Genomic DNA, 22,033 nt, shown 5'->3' on the forward strand with positions numbered 1-22,033 from the left:
AAACGGCTGGGCGCAGTGGTTCACACCTGTAATCCCAGCACTTTGGGAGGCCAAGGCAGGTGGCTCACCTGAGGTCAGGAGTTCAAGACCAGCCTGGCCCACATGGTGAAACCCCATTTCTACTAAAAATACAGTAATTAGCTGGGCATGGTGGTGGGCGCCTGTAATCCCAGCTACTCAGGAGGCTGAGGCAGGAGAATTGCTTGAACCCAGGAGGCGGAGGTTTCAGTAAGCCGAGATTGCGCCACTGCACTCCAGCCTGGGTAACAAGAGCGAAACTCAGTCTCAAAAACAAAACAAGACAACAACAACAAAAAACAATAATAATTCTACAATTTTGTTACCAAAGACCCTACCAAGAAAAGAAGAGGGAATTGGGTCAGTTAATCTATCAAAATCAGCTTAGACTATGTAAAACATTTCTCCAACAACCTTTATCATGTCCAAATTTTTTCCCCAAATTCAATTTTATTACATCTCATGGAACTAATAGCAGGAGCACACTGTTTTTGTCACTGTAAATATGGAAGCAAGTAAACTATTCTTCCTCTAAAAACAATAAACAGGGGCTGGGTGTGGTGGCTTACGCCTATAATCCTAGAGCTTTGGGAGGCAGAGGCAAGAGGATCATGTTGAGCCCAGGAGTTCAAGACCAGCCTGGGAAACAGCAAGACCAGTCTCTACAAAAAATATAAATAAATTTTAGCTGGGCTTGGTCGTGCATGCCTGCAGTCCTAGCTACTCAGGAGGCTGAGGCAGAAGGATCCTTTGGCCCAGGAGTTTGAGCCTACAGTGAGCTATGATTACGCCACCACACCCTAGCCTGGGCAACGGAGCCAGACCCTGTCTCTAAAAATAAATAAACACATAAATAAAGGTGTGTCCGAATACAGAATTTAGCTAATGGGAGGAGAAGTGACCTGCCAGTCCTTAGGTACCACCTACCTTCTCCAACTCTCGAAGGCTGGCTGCAAAGCTGCTCGAGTCAGGCCGGTAGAGGGGACACTGGAGGTGCTGTGGGGGTTGGCTGTGCAGGGATTCAGCTGCTCGGATGGGAGCAATCCGGGGAAATGCATCTGCAGGGCAAGACAGCGGTGGTCACTTGTTTACCCTCACTGCTCCGAACCACAAATAGACCCTCCCCCAAAAACAGAGGATGCTAACTGAAGAGGGCAAGGCATTAGAAGCTAAGCTGGAAAGGGTAGAAGCCAAAGCAGTGGGAAAGAGCTGGATGGGCTGGAACAAAAAGCTGTGTGGGCTTGTGTAAGCTGTGAAGGATGGGTGGGGGCACTTGACCCCAAGAAAGGGGGAGGGGAGCTGCTCACTAACCTTACTAAGGTGACTACTTCAGGGGCTTCACCAGCCTAGAGCGATTCCAACTTCTCCCACCTCGAAGTGAAGTGCCGATAAGGCAGCCTTGGAAATAGTGACTCGCTTACTTGCCCAGGAAGAGTAATGATTTTGCCAGGCAAGTAGAAAAGAATGCTGATTTCATTCATTTTATTCCTTGGGTACTGTAAGCTGGCAAAGCAGGTATGGGCTGCTAAATGCTTGGTACTTATTTACAAGGCTGCAGTAAATACTAAAGGCTTAGAAAAACCATAGAATGCTGAAAACCACCAACATATTAAACTTCACTATCCTGAAATTAAGGCAGTTTCTTAAGTGATATCTACTCAAGGATTGCAAAACAGTCTCAGCATCAAAGACTGATGAAAAATTCAGTAGTCTTCCATCCCTAACAAAAATCAGATTGACCTCCATAAAGAAAACGGGTTAGGAAAACCAGTTCTCGGCCTCATTTCTAAGGAGTCTGGTCCAGCCAAGGGGAAAAGATTTAAACTTTCTACTAAGCTGTTATTTCCATAAATAGATTTCTCCCATCCTTCTATGGTAGAAAGTATCACTTTGTACTCCCAACTCTTACAAGTCTTGCCTCTAAACTAAGCTAACCTGGGGCATGGGGTGGAGGAGGCGGAGGTAGGGGGAAAGACTGCAAGGAAGACCCCATCGGAGCCACAAGGACGGATGTAGGCAGCGTCCCACTGATATCATCTAGAAGAGAGAACAAAAGCAAGAGGTTCAGAAATGTGAGCACAGAATGAGCACGCTGAAGGCAGAGGAGAGGGAGAAGGACTATCAGGCTGCCCTCTGGGGCAGGATGGCCCAACCTTCACCCAGTCTTTTTGCACAGAGGGCAACAATCATCTTACTCTGTTTTGCTTTTGGAAAGCAGGGTAGTAAGGATATTCCTAATGCAGCCCAATAGCAGTGGGTTCAAGGCAAGATAAATGTAAACTGAATTAATATATGCATAGTAAGTATTACAGCATGCGGGTGAGACCCATTTAATTGCTTAGGGAGATGACGGGGTGCTGAGAAAGAGCTGGGAAATAATTGAGTCATCATCGGAAACCCAGAAGCGTGGTCGGCCCCCAGCAAAGAACAAGTCCCTGGAGCTCACCCTCCCACTAGGCAAGAAGGCGGAGAGGGGAAGAAACTATACCTAGGAGGCTGAGGCTTCTTCTCGGAGGAGGAGGGGGAGTTGGAGGGTGTGGAGAGGTCAGGCCCCGCTGAGAAATGTCCACATCCACAAGCGACACAGTTTCACCTGAGGGATTCATGGAGCAAGCAAGTTACAGAAGCGCCTTGCCCAAAGCTGATGCAGAAAGCAAAGGGAAGCAAAGGGCAAGCAGGCGAGGCTGGGGGTCTGCTGCTCTCAGAAAGCTCAAAACCTAATGCCCCCAGGGCTGAAATCACCCCAACACCAGGAAGTCAATTTTTAAATTCTATCATTCCTTTGCCCTGTTAAGGGTCAAGGATTCTTTAGGACAAAACCATGGGACTGACAGTGGAAAAACCATCTAATTCTGGTTCTGCCACTGACTTACAACGTACCCTCAAACAAGGGGTCTTCTTTATCCAATAGAACCCATACCATTTATTTTTTCAGAATTGTGTATCAATTTCTCCCTTAGGAAGCAAGCCAAGTGGCTTGTTATATGCCCAAACAGACATGGAAAGCAAGGGCCAGAAAACCTAAGAACTGCACGGTAAGCTGAATGCAGATAAAGTTCCCAATGTTAGTCCTAACTTCTTCCTAGAGGGCAGTCCATATCTTGATTTTCCAGAGTATTCACACATAAGAGAATCTACCTGAATAAGATATCTGTTCTTAACAGCTGAGGCTACAAAGGCTGAAAGTACAATTTATAGTCCTAAAAATTAACTACTTTCACAGTCAGACAAAAGTCAGGTAATCTAAGAGGCAGCTTCTCCATAGGAACTTGGTGGGAGGAGGCACATGGCCTCTCTTCTTCCCAGCATGTCATGCAGTTCTGTTCCCTGCCATATACAATACTCCTTGCCACCCAACTCTGTCTATTCCCTCTCCACTTGAGTCACGAGAGGATGAAAGGTATTTTATTAATATGAACACAAGCTGATAGCCAGGAATACGGTTATTTTGGCAGGCCTGATCCACAGGTCAGAACTCAGGATTTCTCTAATTTAGCCCTTAGGGTGTTCCTTCCAACACCTTTTTTTTAATTCAGGGCTGAATGAGCCCCTCAGCTAGTATTTTTAATGTTTCCCCGTTAAGAAAATGAGGTGACCAATATCTGCCAAAAGGAAACTGGGCTTTCAGAACCTAAATACACAGTTATTTTACAAAGCTCTTGAATACTAATTAAGATAAACAGAAAAGCTCTTCTAAAAGTCATCAGTGAGACCAGGTGCAGTGGGTCACACCTGTAATTCCAACACTTTGGGAGGCCAAGGTAGGCGAATCACTTGCACTCAGGAGTTCAAGACCAGCCTGGGCAACACGTTAAGACCCCGTCTCTACAAAAATAAAAAAATTATTCAGGTATGGTGGTGCGTGCCTATAGTCCCAGCTATTCTGGAGGCTGAGGTGGGAGGATCGTTTGGGCCTAGGAGGTCGAGGCTGCAGTAAGCTGAGACTGCACCATTGCACTCCAGCCTGGGAGACAAAGTGAGGCCCTGTGTCAAAAATAAACAAAAGTCATCAGTGGAAGTTCTAGAAAGCTGGTACCAGACTCACCATACAGCTTGGTAACTGAGAGCCTGGCTGCCCAGAGCAATGCAATGGAGCCAGACAAGTGTATTTCCTGACAGGCCAGAGAAGTCTAGACTATTGGTAGAGCACTTAACATAAAGGATGTCATTCAAGAGGGCTGAGGCTGACCTGAACCTCAAACTACAAATGTAGGTGGTGTTCCTTTTTTTTTTTTGAGACAGAGGCTCAGTCGCTCAGGCTGGAGTGCAGTGGCAAAATCTCTGCTTACTGCAACCTCAGCCTCTCGGGTTCAAGCGATTCTCCTGCCTCGGCCTCCCGAGTAGCTGGACTACAGGCGTGCGGCACCATGCCCCAGCTAATTTTTTGTATTTTTAGTAGAGACGGGGTTTCACACCATGTTGGCCAGGCTGGTCTGAAACACCTGACCTCAGATGATCTGCTCACTTCAACCTCCCAAAGTGCTGGGATTATAGGCATGAGCCACCGTGACCGTGACCAAGCCATGTTCCTTACTTTAATGAGGAAACATCTATTAACTAGAAAGACATGGTATCACAAGATAAGATTTTTTAATTCTGGGCTTGGGTAAGAACAGAGACCTCCTTCTCCACTACAGTAGATGCCTATACAGGTACCAATTCACTTGTTTTGACAGTTCACAGCAGTCTACCCAGCTGCAAGTCTCATTGGCCTGCTTAACATTTTCCTGGAAGCATCCATTCCCAAATCGTAAGTCTTCCAATCACCTTTTTGAGGGACATGATATCCAAAGGAGTTTGAGATTGGGATTTTTTTTAAAGGCTTCTCAGTCACAACCAGTGAAAAGTACTCAGTTTCTGAGACATGGGCAAAGCCCCACTTTTCTACAGCTTATTCATGCAGGAGCTTCACCTGTGACTGACATAACAGAAGGTCTCCCTCTCTGAAAAAGCTCCCTACGAAACGAGAAGGCAGTTACCCATCATCCAAAGGAGATTCTACAGCCTTCCTAGTTTAGCAACTGTGTTCCCTGCTGCAAGAGGGCAGACTTAAATTAGATACAATATAGAACTCTAACAGCTGCAGGAACTGCAAGCCCCTAAAAAGACAAGAGCTCATGTAATCCCCTTTGCCCAAAAAAGTCTTTAAAAATAGACCAGATAATCATGGATCATTTTTATGAGATAACCTATGAACTCCCTTGGAAGCAGAGACAGAAATTGTATGACTTCTAGAGAGTCTTTTATGCACTGTGAGCCCATAAATTTGTAATTCCTAGTTTTAATTTATATGTGATGACCCTGAACTAAGCACTGCATAACTGCTAGGGCCACCCAGGCCACCTAATTACCAACAAGCAGCCTTTACCTCCAACTATAAAGCATCCAAAGTCAAGAACACATTCCATACCATAAAAATAGCCTCACCCCAAACCCACTAAGCATGGAATGAAGGAAATAACTGCAGACACGCCTACAGCTCCCTGTGATGCATCTGTAAGTGTTTCCCAACAGGTCTCAGAACGCCCCTGTTTTCAGATGTCAGAAGAGAGAAAGATATTACCCTTACCTGTGAACAGGGGGCTGAAGGAGACCGGAGAAAAGGCACTTTGAGTTCTTGTCAACTTGGGTTTCCTAGGGAGTGAGAAAGCAGAGAGAGAATAGAGGGGAGAAATGAACACATACGCATTTAAGTCACCACAACACTCAGTTCCAGATGCACTGAGAAATAAAGCAAACCCTAGTCGTTGTCAGCAACACTCTTGTAATAAAGCATAAAATAAAGGGGGAGAATGAAATAATTAAGGCAATTCCTTAAATAGATTTGGCTACAGAATTCACCAACCTACAAAGCAATGAGAAATCCCTTTGGAGCTCACCATACCCAGTACATTAAAAGAGTAAAACACCTTGAGTGGTAATTAGCAAGTCCATTTCAAGAGGAAGGAAGTCTGATGCAGAGCTAATTTCCATCTGGGAGCCAAGAAAAGGGCTCTTAACCTGAACAGGCACCAGCTCAGAGCAAATTTTCCCTCTGGGCTTGCCTATAGGATAGGTCATCCCAAAGTGAACCAAGGAACAGATTCTGACCTGAGAATAGCACTGCAGGATGCATGTGCAGTCTTCAACCTTGAAGACCTCTGATTTCTGCACAATTGCCCCAAGGCATGGGTCAAAGCCATCAGCTACCAAGTGGGCCTCCTCAGATTAGGGGCTCTGCCTAGCATCCAAGAGGGCCCATTCATCTCTCTGAGCTGCCACTCACACAGCCCTCCCCATGACTTCTTGATGCTGTTTCAGGGAACCAGTCTGAAAACCCAGATCTTTTGGTTAATATACCAAAGATAACTTCACTTCTTACCACACTTTCAAGTGGCTTTTCAGCAAGAAATGAAAGAAACTCAAAAGACTCCAACAAAGACATTATGGCCAGAAGTGTGTTAAACCAAAAAAACTCACCTCAGAATTACTGAACTTGTCGAGGTAATAGAAATATGCTATATGCTGGCCGGGTGCGGTGGCTCACGCCTGTAATCCCAGCACTTTGGGAGGCCAAGGCAGGCGGATCACAAGGTCAGGAGATCAAGACCATCCTGGCTAACACGGTGAAACCCTGTCTCTACTAAAAATACAAAAAATTAGCCGGGTGTGGTGGCGGGTGCCTGTAGTCCCAGTTACTCGGGAGGCTGAGGCAGGAGTACGGCGTGAACCCAGGAGGCAGAGCTTGCAGTGAGCCAAGATCGCACTACTGCACTCCAGCCTGGGCGACAGAGCGAGACTCTGTCTCAAAATAAAGTAAAATAAAATAAAAAATAAAAATAAAAAAATAAAAGAAATATGCCATATGCTGGCTGGGCACAGTGGCTCACTCCTGTAATCCCAGCACTTTGGGAGGCCAAGGTGGGCAGATCACAAGGTCAGGAGCCCGAGACCAGCCTGGCGAACATGGTGAAACTCCATCTCTACTAAACAAAAATTAGCTGGGCATGGTGGCATGCACCTGTAATCCCAGCTACTCAGGAGGCTGAGGTAGGAGAATTTCCTGAGCCCGGGAGGTGAAGGTTGCAGTGAACCAAGATCACACCACTGCACTCCAGCCTGGGTGACAGAGTGAGACTCCATCTCAAAAAAAAAAAAAAAAAAGAAAAGAAAAAGAAATATGTTACATGCTGATTATGGTAGAAGTTATGATGACTATATATAAATTTGTCAAAATTAATAGAGCTGGACACTTAAAAGGGTAAATTTTGCGGTATATAAATTATACCTCAGGCCCGGTGCGATGGCTCACACCTGTAATCCCAACACTTTGAGAGGCTGAGGTGGGCAGATTGCTTGAGCCCAGGAGTTCGTGACCAGCCTGGGCAACATGATGAAACCTCGTCTCTACAAAAAATATAAAAATTAGCTGGGCGTGGTGGTGCACACCTCTAGTCCCAGTTACTCAGGAGTGTGAGATGGGAGGGTCACCTGAACCTGGGAAGGTCAAGGCTGCAGTGAGCCATGATTGAGCCGCTGCATTCCAGCCTGGGTGACAGAGACCTTGTCTCAAAAAAAAATTTTTTTAATTAAAAATTAAAAAAAAAAATATATATATATATATATATATATAAAACAGTAAAACAGACTTAAAGAAAATCCTACCGCAGAATTGGGTGCCTGTCTCCTAGCATTATAGCTGGCTCACCTTCCAAAAATACTCTTACCCAAAGGTCTAAATAGAACTTAAACTCTTTTCAACTATAAACTGCACCAATAGAGAGGGGCAAAAGCAAAGAAAATCCAAAATGAAATTCTATTTTAAATTATTTGACTTCAGAAGATATTTATGCATTTATGTTTTAACACTGATGTCTGAGCTTCTCAGAATTCACCTCAAACAAAATTCTAAAACCATACCATGAAGATCTTATTCAGAAAGAGCTGAAACCCTGGTCCGTCTTTCTCCTGACCTAGCTTTACATTCCCTTGGCAACCTCTTCCATACTTGAGGGGTCTGATGATCACGCTCACTATGAATATTCCACCCACAGCACCCACAGGAGAGGTGGCTACATAAAAATAAGATACGGCCACACAGTTTCTCTGCTCATAAAAGTGGCTCATGACTGCAGCTTAGTTCCAAAAATCCAGAGGAATGGAATGCAATGTTAATTCCACTGGACATGAACTTCAGGACTGCTGAAGAGCTTCCAAGCTGATTTTTATTTGATAACTTGTGGGTACAACATTAAACCCAGCAAGTAGAAACCTGAAGCACTGGCCTTTCAAAAGGTTCACACCTCAGCCATTTGGCCGTTTGCCTCTTTTCAAAGGAAGCTGCATTACTCTGCCATCTGCCCATGCTGGGGACGAGTCTCTTCAGTGCCAAGCACTGAAGAACGGCAGGACCCAAATGCACACATCTTGCGGAGGCCTTCTCACTTCAGCTCATCTTCTCCCCCACCCCCGGCATTTTGAAGAAGAAAAATCATAGTTTCTAGGATCTAGAAAAAGAAAAACATCTGAATCCAGGGAGAGCTGTTCGAGAGTGCCAGAATGGTTTTTCCTGGCAAATAAGGGGGCCTCATGGCTGGATGCTTGGAAAGGTAAAAGGTCTAAAGTCTAGGAGGCTAAAAGGCTACTAATAAATATGCATGCTTCTTTCTCTCTTTGGGGAGACAAGCCTAACTACAAACCCAAAGCAGTATCTGTCTCAAGGATCCTGAGAGCATTCTAATGGCAGTCATTCATGAAAAAACCAATCTAGATGACAATAAAAAAAAACAACAACAACAAAGCAAGATACTAATACATAAAATTGAGGATGGTGGTTACCTGGGGGAGGGGTAAGATGTAATTAGAAAGCAACACTCTTCAAAGGTACTGATAACATTCTATTTGTTAAGTTTAGTGATGGATACCTATATTTGTATTTTATTATTATTCAAAGACATACACTTTATATATGCCCTTTTGTATACATGAACCATTTGGAATGATAAAAGGCCATTCTAAGCTGACACACTATATTTTGGAGAGCAATATGAATAAAGGAATTTCAGATAACATTTTAAACTAACCCTCTATACTACATTCCCATGTTATTTATTCTTCCCCAGATCACCTCAAAAAGCATTAGGGTGCAAAGTTATACCCCTCTAACTTTGCCAGTAGACCACTTTCATCTTAGCAGCAACAAAGACTGGAGGAGTAGGGTGGGACAGAATAGCATTTGGTGGGCTGTGCTTCAGGTGACTGAAAAGGACAGGGCAGCAGGCCTTAGGCAAAGGTCTTTGAGGCCAGCAGTCCTTTGTGTCAGCTAAATTACTGCCTATGCTGTAGGTAACAAAAAAACAGGATGCCTCTGTCCATTTCTACCCTGCAAATTATTAACTGTACTGCAACAGATTTATGGGATAAAGGAGTTAAAAGCATTAGACTAGACAGAACAACAACACATAGATGTAACCATTGGCTGGTTTTCAAATTCCTTGAAACCTAAAATAAAAACAATGAAATAATAATAACCTATCTTGCCCATAAATCTCCTGTACTGATGCCCTAAGATTTACACATGTCCTTTTCTAAAGTAACTTCCAAACTAGGATGTCCAAATACCAGATTTTACGGCTCTAATGTACCTCTGCCCCTGCTAAAGCACACGGTGCCAAGTCAGCCAGCCTGTGCCATTTCCAACACGTCATAAGCCAGTGTCTGTTCATGTGCTACAGGCACAAAAACCATGTGTTCATTTTTAGTTCCAATACACAGACATCTGTGCAGCAAGGTCAGATCCAAAACTCCATCATAAACCAACTAAAGAACCTATAGAGGGAACTTCCAGGGAAAAGCCAAGAGGCATGGTCCAAGGTCTAAAACCTTAGAAACGATGTTGGCAGAGAGAATGTTAAGGAGTGAGAAGCACTGCACAGGACTCAAATGGACAGAGAATTTTTTTTAAGCCCAGGAGTTCGTTCTAAAGGAGAGCTGCCAACCACAACCACTTCATGGAAAAAATAGTTAAAAAGATCAACAGTGTGTGGACCCAAAACCCAAACATAAAATCAGAACTTCCTCGCCACACCATAAAATCATTTTGCTCTCAGCATGTCATGTTATTACTCAAAAAGATCCCTTTAGACCTGAAGACCCAAGGATACAGTGAAAAAAGTTTCTCACGTCTGCCAGGCCTGTCCACGACAGCAGGGCCCCAAATGGATGCCAAAGCAGCCTGCCTCTCTTTCCAGAACTCTATATTTTGTTTCCCCCCCCCAAATAAATAGATAGGAAACCACTACAGAACCGTCCTCCATTTCTCCACCTCACTACCATGAAGACAGCCAGTAATAGCCTCATCTGTTAACTTGGTAAAAAACAAATCTTGAAAAGTGAACAAGGTACCTATTTCCAACCAAGTGTGTATTACGTGATGATTCAAAATGGTCAGATCAAATTAGATCTCTCACCAAATCCAAAGGAAGGCAATCAACTCAACATATGAGAAACAGACATGGGAACTCCACTGGTTTTCCTGAAATAGCAATGCTAGATTACACTGAGGACCACAGGCATCAAGCCCAGCTCTTTGAATTCCAACATATGTGTGTTATAAGCCCTAGCCCAGTTCCCCAGAACAGAAACCTGATTAGTTGCTGGGCCCATTTCTTTCTTTCTTTCTTTCTTTCTTTCTTTCTTTTTAAAGAGATGGAGTCAGCTGGGCGTGGTGGCTCACGCCTGTAATCCCAGCACTTTGGGAGACTGCGGTGGGCGGACTGCCTGAGCTCAGGAGTTCGAGACCAGCCTGGGCAACACAGTGAAATGCCGTCTCTACTAAAATACAAAAAATTAGCCAGGCGTGGTGGCGTGTACCTGTAGTCCCAGCTACTTGGGAGAATGGCTTGAACCTGGGAAGCGGAGGTTGTAGTGAGCCAAGATCGGGCCACTGCACTCCAGCATGGGCAACAGAGTGAGACTCCATCCCCCCGGCCCCAAAAAAAAGATGGAGTCTGGCTCTGTTGCCCAGGCTGGAGTGCCGTGGCACATCATAGCTTACTGTGCCCTTGAACTTCCTGGGCACAAGTAATCCTCCTGCCTCTGCCTTCCAAGTATTGGGACTACAGGTGCACACTACCCCACCCAACTGGTGGGCCCATTTCTTACCTCACTTAAAAACAGTTATCTAAGTTGGCCAGACTTGGTGGCTTATGACCGTAATCCCAGCACTTTGGGAGGCCAAGGCAGGCAGATCACCTGAGGTCAGGAGTTCGGGACCAACCTGGCCAACATGGCAAAACCCCAGCTCTACTAAAAATAAAAAATAAAAAAATGAGCCGGGTGTGGTGGTGGGCCCCTGTAATCCCAGCTACTGGGGAGGCTGAAGAAGAATCGCTTGAACCCGGGAAGCAGAGGTTGCAGTAAGCCAAGATCGCACCACTGCACTCCAGCCTGGGCGACAGAGCAAGACTCCACCTCAAAACAAAAAACAAAACAAAAAGACTTCTCTAAGCTAACTCATACCACACTGAAGACAATATATCCAGGTAGGTCCACTTACCAGACTCAAAAGCAACTAAAAGGAAGTTTTGCTTAGTGCTAAAATGTGGGAATTGTTAAACCTTCTAAAATGATTGTAGGAAGGCAGATGTTGGGAATAGCAAAGGGAATTATGCCCAGAGGTTACTGCAAAAGCCCCAAATTATACAGCAAAGACTATAGAAGCCCATAATTAACTCCAATCAACAATGAGGACAAAGGCATATACCCTTTGGCAAAAGACTGAAATTTCTCACCATTTCCAGGTCCTACCAATCAAAACAAGAGAACAAGCTAAAAATCCAAACTCATCCTCCCACTATTGCGGACTTAGGAGGTGCAGATCCACAGAAATCACAACTACCCTGGCCAGACTCACCAAGTTTCTCACAGCTGCGAGGCTGCCAGCAAGACTGGCACATAGTAAGCTGTCGAAAAGCTCACAAGCAGCACCAAATCCTAAGCATTAAAAAATTTACCAGCTCAGTCCTATTACTTATCTTCTAAAAAGCACAAAATATTCCATCTAGATTTCTCTTCTCGACAATCTACTCTTATAAGGACAGGAACAAGACAGTCAATGCTCACCCATTTTACAGATGGGGGAAAAAGGGAAGCATGAAGGTGACAAATTTGGTCATCTCCTAGCTGATGTTGGAGTTTACGTGGAATCTAGACTTCCACATTCTCTATACAGCATGCTGCCTCCAAACAGCAGTCAACCAAACGTTTATACACAAATAACTAGCTCTTCTCCAATTCATCAAAAAAAGCCCTTGGACCAAAAAATGTAATTCTCCAGTGCCCTGAACTAAGCTTCTTTGCAAAGCTACAGCCCAATTTGCTCTGCGGCAGAAATCTGTATTGTGCTTAGTGTGAGGGTTGGTGACAGAGCAGCCAATGACCATTAAATTCTGCTTCCAAAGGCAAAAAACCGTATAATGTCATATGCCTTTTCCTCTTCCTAATCTATTAGACGTAGCAGCTAATTTCACGCCACACCTCGTATTTGGCGTCTCTGGAATCTCAGACGAACTCCTGGTCAATATGGAACAAAGGCAAGACAAACCACAAGAAAATTAGCAATCTAGCCTATGTCATTACCCATAGCTTTAATCTCGCCCTCCCCTGCATCTCATGAAAATTTCATCTGTGCTGATAAGTGGAGCATCGAATACAGAGCCTACCACAAAAAAAGCTGTTTCAGCAGCCACCCACTTTTCAAGATCTGAACTCCCAGCATGAATTCACTGGGAGGCAAAGCAGAAACACTGGCCTACCTAAAGGGGCAACACACTGATTTCTTTAGAAAGTTTGGATTTGGCCTGATCCCCAAGATAAGCCCATGGCACAGCTGTTCAGAAAGGGCAAGAAAGCCAAATCCACCCAACATTTTCTTGTTGGAGTACCCAAGTTCCCTTGAAAACAGAAGTCTATGGATGAGTGGTTCCCAGTTCAGGATCAACTGGGGAGCTTTTAAAAAGTTCAAACTCTTAGGCTTTTCAAAAAGCTCCCCAAGTGATCTTAGTTCACAGTAAGGTTATCAATTTATACCTGTTCTTTAGCTTTGGTTTATGGCTGCCAGTATGTCTCAAGAATCCATCACGTAAACCACAACAAAACCTATTCCAATCTTTCTGAGAACCCACTCAAAGAAGTACAAACCACAATGGCAGTTACTACAAGGTAACTAATTTCACTGACACCAAAGTTGACAGCCTTGTAAACCAACGCTACAGATGTAACACTGGATGCCAAAGATCAGTCCACCCCTCAGAAATGCAGGAAAAAAACTCAACGTCTATGTTTGGAATTTTCATCAATTGGCCTAGAACTCATGTACCTGTCTCTACCTTGTCTATATCTTACTGGTACTTAGAATTCTCAAAAGGCTTTGAGAGAGCGCAAAGCTATTTTCTCGAGACAGGCTCTCACTCTGTCACGCAAGCTGGAGTGCAGTGGCACGATCACTATTCACTGCAACCTCCGCCTCCTGGGCTCAAGTGATCCTCCTGCCTCAGCCTCCCGAGTAGCTGGGACCACTCCCGCCTAATTTTTTGTATTTTTTTCGTAGAGATGGGGGCTAATTTTTTGTTTGTTTTGTAGAGATGGGGTTTCGCATGTTGCCCAGGCTGGTCTCAAACTCCTGAGCTCAGGTGATCCGCCCTCCTCGGCCTCCCAAAGTGCTGGGATTACAGGTGTGAGCCACTGTGCCCGGTCTGCTATTGTCTATTCTCAGAGACAGTGGTCAGCACCCAAGTTTGATATGCCAAGTTCATCTAAGGGAACAACCAGGAAAACAGTAAAACTTTGAATAGAGGTGTCCAATTGATTGCTGGCCTATAATTCCATTTGAAGATTCTCCTGTCATTTGCATGCATGAGTGTGAAGGGAGGTGCGGTGCTGGTACACAGAATAAGCAAGGCGGTCAAGGTGCAACACCAGCTTTTTGCCCCAAAGGCCAAACATTTCCAGCAATCTCCCTTCCAGGGACAATGGCACACAGCCGCCTTGGAAAAACTTAAAAAGCCATGCCAGGATGGGGATGGGAGGATGGTCTGAAACCATCTTCCAACAAGACAGATGCAAACCAGCTGAGAAGTGTCATGGAGTGTGCACTCTTCAAGAGTGAAAGCTGTTTCCACAATTAGCGCTGACCTTATGCGAGATGTTACCACCTTTGGTCCCAAGTCTCTGCCTCCTCCTGAAGACCCTATCTTAAGAACTGTCAGGATCGCGATAGCAATAGATAAAAAGGGAAACCAAACAAGAAAAGGAAGTTTGTCGGCCAGCCCCCGGCCGGTCTCACCTCCCCGCGTCCAGCTCCCGGCCCGCAGAGCCTCCCACGTCTGTCAGGCTCGCAGCTGAAGCAGCCAGCTCTCCAGAAGGCCTCTTGCCGGTCCCATCCCCACCGCCGGAGCCACCGTTGCAGCTCTTGGTGCGAAAGAGGCGACTGAGGCGGATTTTGAAGGAGCCCTTCCGAGAAGGACCCGCGAGTGGCCGGAGGGGCCCGGGAGGAGGCGGGGGCGGGGGAGGTTGCTGCGGTTGCTGCTGCTGCTCCCCTCTACTCAGGCGCCCCAGAGGGACCAAGTCCTGCAGCGGGAAGGGCACCGGAGGTAATTCAGGGCCTGGGGGCTGCAGCAGAAGCCGGCCGCCCCCTCCTCCTCCGCGACCCGGGCTGCTGAGCTCCTCTTCCGAGCAGCTGTTAGTCTCCAGGCTCTCGGCCTCCGATTCCAAGCCCTCCAGGACCAGCAGCGCGTCGCTCGTTTCCGTGGGGTCCTCCCCGGCCTGCGGGGCGGCAGCAGGCGGCTGGGGCTGCGGAGGGGGCGGCTGAGGGGGACACGGACACGGGCAGCAACCCCCACCGACTGTCTTGACCCCCGGCCCCGCCGGCTGCCCGAGCCCCAGAGCCGCCAACTGCGCCTCTAGTCCAGCCGCCGGGCCCCAGGTCCGCTCGAGCGCCAAGCCCGGCGGCAGGGCCTTGGGGTCCAGGGCACAGCGGTGCCGGGGACACAGCAGTTCCGAGGGTCCCGGCTCCGGGGCCGCCTCCACGTCCTCCTCCTCCGGCGGCCGACCCACGTTGCGGAACACCATCAGCTGCGGCGGCCGGGAGCCCCGCGGGCCGGGCCGCGCGAGGAAGGGTGGCGGCGGGGGGCCATGGCCCGGGGGCGGTGGCGGAGGGCCTGGCTCGGGGGCCGCCTCTCCATAGCCAAGGAGGCGGCTCAGGACGCGGTACGAAGCGGCCGCCGCCGCCGCCTCGCCATCCCGGAGCTCGGCCTCCTGCATCGGGGAGAGGGAGGGAGGGCGGGCGGCTGGGAGCCGGGCTGGGGTGGGGACTAGGCCGGGCCCCGCCGGAGCCCCGCCCGCCGCGGCCCCCGGAGCGACAGCGCTAACGGCCGCCGCGGCCTCTGCCTCATAGAGGTGGGCGGGGGGCGCGCGGAGCCCAGCGCGAGCCCAGGCCGCGCTCCGCCACCGCCGAGCACCGCCCCCAAGCCGACGTCACTTCCGGAAGGGCTTAGCCACGCCACTTTCCCCAGGGCGTGCTCGCGCTGGCCTCCACGGCGAGTGACGCCGCGCGCGCCCCCGGCCCCTATTGGCGGTGAGCTGTCTGTTGGTTGGCGTTGGTCTCCTTTCCCGGCCCTTGCTTTTCACTTCCTGGGCGCCCAGGCCCAGGCCATCCCATTCGGTAGAGTGGAGAGGCCTTGGAAACCATGGTCTGGTCCTGGGAGCGCGCCGCTGGCCTTGGGAGCACATATGGTTCTGCCATCTACGCCGCTTGCGATGTGTGACCTTGGCTGAGTCATTTCATCATTAATCTGTATCTCCGTCCGCCTGGCACCCAGTGAATGTTTGTGGAATCAGTACATGAATCGTGTTCTAGACCCAGTGCTGTACTGATAAATGTGTAACAACCAGCTCTCTGGGGGGAGAACGGGAATGTATGCACATATATAGGTACAAAAATTTGTCGTTAAGTTTTACTGACATAAAGGATGTGTAGTTCACAATTTACAATTAATAGTAAATTGGCAAATTCCATATAACTCTTTCTCACAGAATGCTTTCATTGATTTTTGCCAAACTCTTACATGGGTAGCCAAACTGTGATTGCAGTTGACCTAGGAGTGTAATTGTAAAGGTGAATGTTGGTTGATAAAACTGAAAAAGACAAAACTTAATTGGATTGTCAATGATGGGAGCAACTTCTTTGCTGAGTCAGAAAACGGTTTCAAATACTGGAAGAATATTTACTCAATTTTTGTGCTATTCATAATGTAACGGCTACAGACAACACATTAAGTTTTTGCTGTTGTTGAGATGGAATCTTTCTCTATTGCCCAGGCTGGAGTGCAATGGCGCTATCTTGGCTCACTGCAACCTCTGCCTCCCGGGTTCAAGCAATTCTCCTGCCTCGCTCCAGGTAATTTTTTGTATTCTTAGTAGAGACAGGGTTTCACCATGTTGGCCAGGCCAGTTTTGAACTCCTGACCTCAGGTGATCCACCCGCCTTGGCCTCCCAAAATGCTGGGATTACAGGCGTGAGCCACCGCGCCCGCGCCCGGCCTTCTTATCTTTACACAGGGATAAGGATTGCAATTTTGCTTGCTTGCAGGCATGTTGTGAGGATCAAATAAGATCAAGCTTTTTGTGTGGAGGTGAGACTGGAGGCAGGGAGCCCATTGAAATAGTCCCAGTGGGAGATATTGAGAGATGCAAGGGAAAAGGAGGAAGGATCAGCCGCAGAACTCAGTGACTTCTAATACCTGAGGGTGCATTGAGGGGAAGAGGGTGGAGGGTTGAGTCCTGCAACCAGAGGGACCTTTTCAGAATGGAAATGTGTTCATAGCCTGTGATTAAAATTGTTCATGGCTTCCCATTGTTCTTAGGCTAATGTGTGATCTTGTGATCTGACCCCTGTGTGATCTAACCCCTGCCTCTCTAGCCACATCCCCTGCTAAGCTCCACCTTGTTCTGTTCCCTGCATTCCCATCAACCTTGCGGCAGGCTCCCACACATGTGGGCAAGAAAAGCTATTCCCTTTTCTTGCAAGACTTTTCTCTTTTTGCTTAGTAAACTCCTACTCATCCTTCAGATTGAACTCACTCCTCACTACCTTAGGGAAATCTCCCTGCCTGGGCCCTTCCTCCTCCCCAGGCTCTGAGATCATTCCTTTGTTGCACTTACTTGCGCAGGTGTAATTTGCAATCTGTCTGTGGGGTCAGTTGATTAAAAGCTGTCCTCCCTACAAAACTGTAAATTCTATGAGGGCAGAAGCCGTGTTTGCTTTTTGCCCCTTGTGGACTCTCCAGTGCCAAGGACAGTGCCTGGAATTGTTGTTCAACCTTACGCCCTGTAAGAGTCTCCTGAGACAAATTCTGCACAACAGAATTAATTATCTTTCCTCACACATAAAGAGACAAAGTAAACCTCAGTGAGGTGTTTAGCTAAAGTCACTCAATTCAAAAGGATGCAGTGAAAATCAAAACCAGCTCTGACTCCAGATAGTTCATTCTCTTCCCTTGGCTGCCTCTCAGGTGTCACTCAGGTTTCTGAAGAAAAGAAGAGCGATTGAGAGGGGCATGTTTACCCACGTTTGTAATTCCAGCGCTTTGGGAGGCCAAGGCAGGTCTTGGATCACTTGAGGCCAGGAGTTTAAGGCCAGCCAGGGCAACATAGCAACACTCTGGCTCTACAACAAATGTTAAAATTAGCCAGGCATGGTGGTGTGCCCAGATGTGGTCTCAGCTACTCAGGAGGCTGAGGCAGGAGGATTGCTTGAGCCCAGGAGGTGGAGACTGCAGTGAGCTGTGATCACACCACTGCACTCTAGCCTGGGTGACAGAGCAAGACCGTGTCTCTATATAGATAAATGAATAAAAGAAGAGAAATTGCTATAGAACCACACAACACCTGAGGCCTAAGAAGACTACCCAAGATCCCCAGCTTTCTCTCTGAGAAACTCTCTGGCCTCAGAGCCCATTACAAGCTGATTACAGGCAAGGTCCCTGGCTCTTCATCGCCCTCTGCTGTCCAGCTGCTTTCCTGGCCGTGGGAGAAGAGGACTGTGTGGGTTATCTGGAGTATCTCTACTTGCACGGAGTGCACAGAGGTACAGAGGAACACACGCGAGCTCTTTCTAAGGCAGGGCAAGCCATGGGGTAGACTTTTCCCATTTCCATAATTGTCCATTTCCGTAGCCCAGATCCTGGAAAAAACATTGAAAGTTAAATTCCAAGCAAAGAGGGTGTATCTTTGCATTTGTAGGACTTGAATTTGTGTTGGGGGTTGTTTGTTTGTTTTGAGACAGCGTTTCATTCTTTTGTGTTTTTTGTTTGTTTGTTTGGTTTGTTTTGTTTTTTTAGATGGAATTTTGCTCTTGTTGCCCAGGCTGGAGTGCAATGGCGCTATCTTGGCTCACTGCAACCTCTGCCTGCCAGGTTCAAGCGATTCTCCTGCCTCAGCCTCCCAAGTAGCTGGGATTACAAGCATGCGCCACCACGCCTAGCTAATTTTGTATTTTTAGTAGAGACAGAGTTTCTCCATGTTGGTCAGGCTCATCTCGATCTCCCAACCTCATTGATCTGCCTCCCTCAGCCTCCCGAAGTGCTGGGATTACAGGCGTGAGCCACAGCGCCCGGCCTCAGAGTTTCATTCTTGTTTCCCAGGCTGGAGTGCATAGGTATGATCTCGGCTCACTGCAACCTCTGCCTCCTGGGTTCAAGCAATTCTCCTGCCTCAGCCTCCTGAGTAGCTGAGATTACAGGTGCATGCCACCAGGCCCAGCTATTTTTTTTGTTTTTAGTAGAGACAGGGTTCTGCCATGTTGGCCAGGCTGGTCTCAAACTCCTGACCTCAATTGATCCACCTGCCTCAGCTTCCCAAAGTGTTGGGATTACAGGTGTGAGCCACTGCGCCCTGCCAAATTTATGTTTATTGAGCTGATTTTATGTTTAAATATACCTCTTTCACTGAGCACTATAAAAGTGGTCCTCAGCCGAGCGTGGTGGCTCAAGCCTATAATCCCAGCACTTTGGGAGGCCAAGGTAGGCGGATCACTTTAGCCTGGGAGTTTGTGACCAGGTTGGGCAACAAAGAGACCCAATGTTGTGAGGATGTCGTGAGACCTCGTCTCTACAAAAAATAAAAAAAAAAAAATAGTTGGGCGTGGTGGCGTGCACCTGTAATCCCAGCTACTCAGGAGGCTGAGGCAGGAGAATCACTTGAGCCCAGGGGTCAGAAGTGGAGTGAGCTGTGTTCATGCCACTGCACCCCTGCCTGGGTGACAGAGTGAGAGACCCTGTCTCAAAAAAGTAAAACAGAAAATAAGGTGGGCACAGTGGCTCACGCCTATAATCACAACACTTTGGGAGGTTGAAGTGGGCGGATCACTTGAGCCCAGGAGTTTGAGACCAGCCAGGGCAGTAAGGCAAAACCCCATCTCTATTCCCACCGCCAAAAAAAAAAAAAAATATATATATATATATATATATATATATATATATATATTTACCTGGGCATGATGGCACGCACCTGTAGTCTCAGCTATTTGGGAGGCTGAGGTGGGAGGATCCATTAAGCAAGCCCTGGCGGTGGAGGCTGCAGTGAGCCGTGATTGTGCCACTGCACTTTAGTCTGGGTGATAGACACTCCAGCTTGGGTGACTGAACAAGACCCTGTCTCAAAAAAAAAAAAAAAATGGTCCCTACAGAGATAGAGTCCTAGTTTTAAAAACTTTTATGAAGGATGACTTAAAGAATTTAAGGTCTGGCACAGTGGCTCACACCTGTAATCCTCGCACTTTGGGAGACCAAGGTAGAAGGATCACTTGAGCCCAGGAGTTTGAGACCACCCTAGACAACATAGTGAGACCTCATCTCCACAATTTTTTTTGGGGCGGGGGGACATTGTCTCTCTCTGTTGCCCAGACTGGAGTGCAGTGGTGCGATCTCGGCTCACTGCAACCTCTGCCTCCTGGGTTCAAGCAGTTCTCTGCCTCAGCCTCCCGAGTAGCTGGGATTACAAGTGCCCAACACCATGCCTGGCTAATTCTTCTGTATTTTTTAGTAGAGGCCGCGTTTCACCATCTTGGCCAGGCTGATTTTTTTTTTTTTTTTTTTTTTTGAGTCAGAGTCTCGCTGTGTCGCCCAGGCTGGAGTGCGGTGGCGCGATGTCGGCTCACTGCAAGCTCTGCCTCCTGGGTTCACGCCATTCTCCTGCCTCAGCCTCCTGAGTCGCTGGGACTACAGGCGCCTGCCACCATACCCGGCTAATTTTTTTGTATTTTTAGTAGAGATGAGATTTCACCGTGTTAGCCAGGATGGTCCCCATCTCCTGACCTCGTGATCCACCCACCTCGGCCTCCCAAAGTGCTGGGATTACAGGCGTGAGCCACCGTGCTCGGCCTTTTTTTTTTTTTTTTTTTAATTAGCCAGGTGTGGTGGCACATGCCTGTAGTCCCAGCTACTCAGGAGGCTGAGGTGGGAGGCTCACTTGAGCCTGGGAGGCCGAGGCTGTAGGAAGCCGTGATCTCACCACTGCACTCCAGGCTGGTGATAGAGCGAGACCCTGCCTCAAAACAAAAAAATGATAAAGAATCTAAAGAAGTTCTGAGATTCATTTGGTCATTCAACGGTGGGCTAGGTTTGGGGATGCAGTGATAAATGAGACAGACACAATCCCTGTCCCTCTGGACTTTGTGGTTGGTCTAGTTAGTCTTAATCATGCCACTTTCTGAATATATGAGCAAACACAAATAATTAAACATCTCCGAACCTGTGTTTCATTTGTAAAAATGGGTCAGTAATAATCCCCCCTTGACATGGCTATTGTGGGGAATTAAATGAAAACTTACATGTAAAGGTACTTAATAAATTCTACAGTGCTATACAAATGTTAGTTAATACATTTTTTCCCAAGAAGCTTTTCATGATAATAACTTAATACATTTTTTCCCAAGAAGCTTTTCATGATAAGTTACTATTGTCTTCACCCAGTGTGTTTTGTTGACCCTCAACTAACAGTAACCAGTAATAAATACCAAGAAATTGAATAAGTCACTCAGAAAGGCCAAGGAAAGAGCTATGGATGTGCAATACAGGTTTCTGCTCCCAGCAGTACCACTAACTGGCTGGGTGACCTTGTGAATGTCACTTTCCTTTCAGTGTTTTAGTTTCCTAATTTGTTAAAAAAAAAAAAAAAAAAGTCTGGCCTATGGGCCCTGCTAGTTTTGCCATCATAGAGATTCTCCTGGGGGCTTGTCCTCTAGCCCCGCTATCCCCACAGCCTGGGCACTCCCACTTAGGTTGCATAGCACAATTGTTCTTGCATAGCAAGGCCGGGCACGGTGGCTCACGCCTGTAATCCCCGCACTTTGAGAGGTCAAGGCAGGCAGATCACCTGAGGTCAGGGTTTCAAGATCAGCCTAGCCAACATGGTGAAACACCATCTCTACCAAAAATACAAAAATTAGCCAGGCGTGGTGGCACACGCCTGTACTCCCAGCTACTTGGGAGGCTGAGGCAGGAGAATCACTTGAACCCGGGAGGCAGAGGTTTCAGTGAGCCGAGATTGTGCCACTGCACTCCAGCCTGGGCAACAGAACAAGACTCTGTCTAAAAAAAAAGAATTGTTGTTTGCAGAGGTCAACTGGAAAGCAAGGGACATGTTTGGCAACCACCACCCATCCCTACCTACATACACTCAATGATCTTGGACATCAAAGGTTCCAGACATTGGGGGTTTGGAGGGGGTTTGAAGGGAAGAAGCCAAGAGACAGCCTGTGCCTGCGGGGCCAGATTGCCTGGTGAAGCAGGAAGCCCATCATCAAGGGAAAAGTGATGGGTGGGCAGGCAGGAGCTTTGTTCTGTGGCTTCCCCAAGAATCCATGCCCTTCCGGATCCAAGGAGGCCAGCTCAGACAGCACTGACTCAGGGCCCCCCAGTTACTGTGCCTAGCAGCAGGAAGGAGGTGAGGGGTAAGAAAATGGGGAAAAGCGAGAGAG

General features: G+C 47.4%; 1 protein-coding gene across 3 annotated transcripts in view; it reads right to left on the minus strand.

Annotated features, from left to right (window-relative positions):
* The window catches only part of SOCS7 (suppressor of cytokine signaling 7), a 54,930-nt gene extending 38,120 nt beyond the window's left edge, over nucleotides 1–16,810 (minus strand). The window contains exons 1-5 of one of the 3 annotated variants that reach the window (XM_003846066.5): nucleotides 14,342–16,810; nucleotides 5,588–5,652; nucleotides 2,507–2,611; nucleotides 1,954–2,055; nucleotides 946–1,076 (exon numbers count right to left, since the gene is read on the minus strand). In XM_003846066.5, coding sequence (XP_003846114.4) covers nucleotides 946–1,076; nucleotides 1,954–2,055; nucleotides 2,507–2,611; nucleotides 5,588–5,652; nucleotides 14,342–15,318 — 1,380 coding nt within the window. In that variant the 5' untranslated portion in view covers nucleotides 15,319–16,810. The remainder of the gene's footprint in view (nucleotides 1–945; nucleotides 1,077–1,953; nucleotides 2,056–2,506; nucleotides 2,612–5,587; nucleotides 5,653–14,341) is intronic. The other 2 variants (XM_034942004.3, XM_034942005.3) reach the window with 2 other exon arrangements.
* Between the last annotated feature and the right edge of the window lie 5,223 nt (nucleotides 16,811–22,033).

The sequence above is a fragment of the Pan paniscus genome, chromosome 19, assembly GCF_029289425.2.
Source record: "Pan paniscus chromosome 19, NHGRI_mPanPan1-v2.0_pri, whole genome shotgun sequence".
Lineage (NCBI taxonomy): Eukaryota > Metazoa > Chordata > Mammalia > Primates > Hominidae > Pan > Pan paniscus.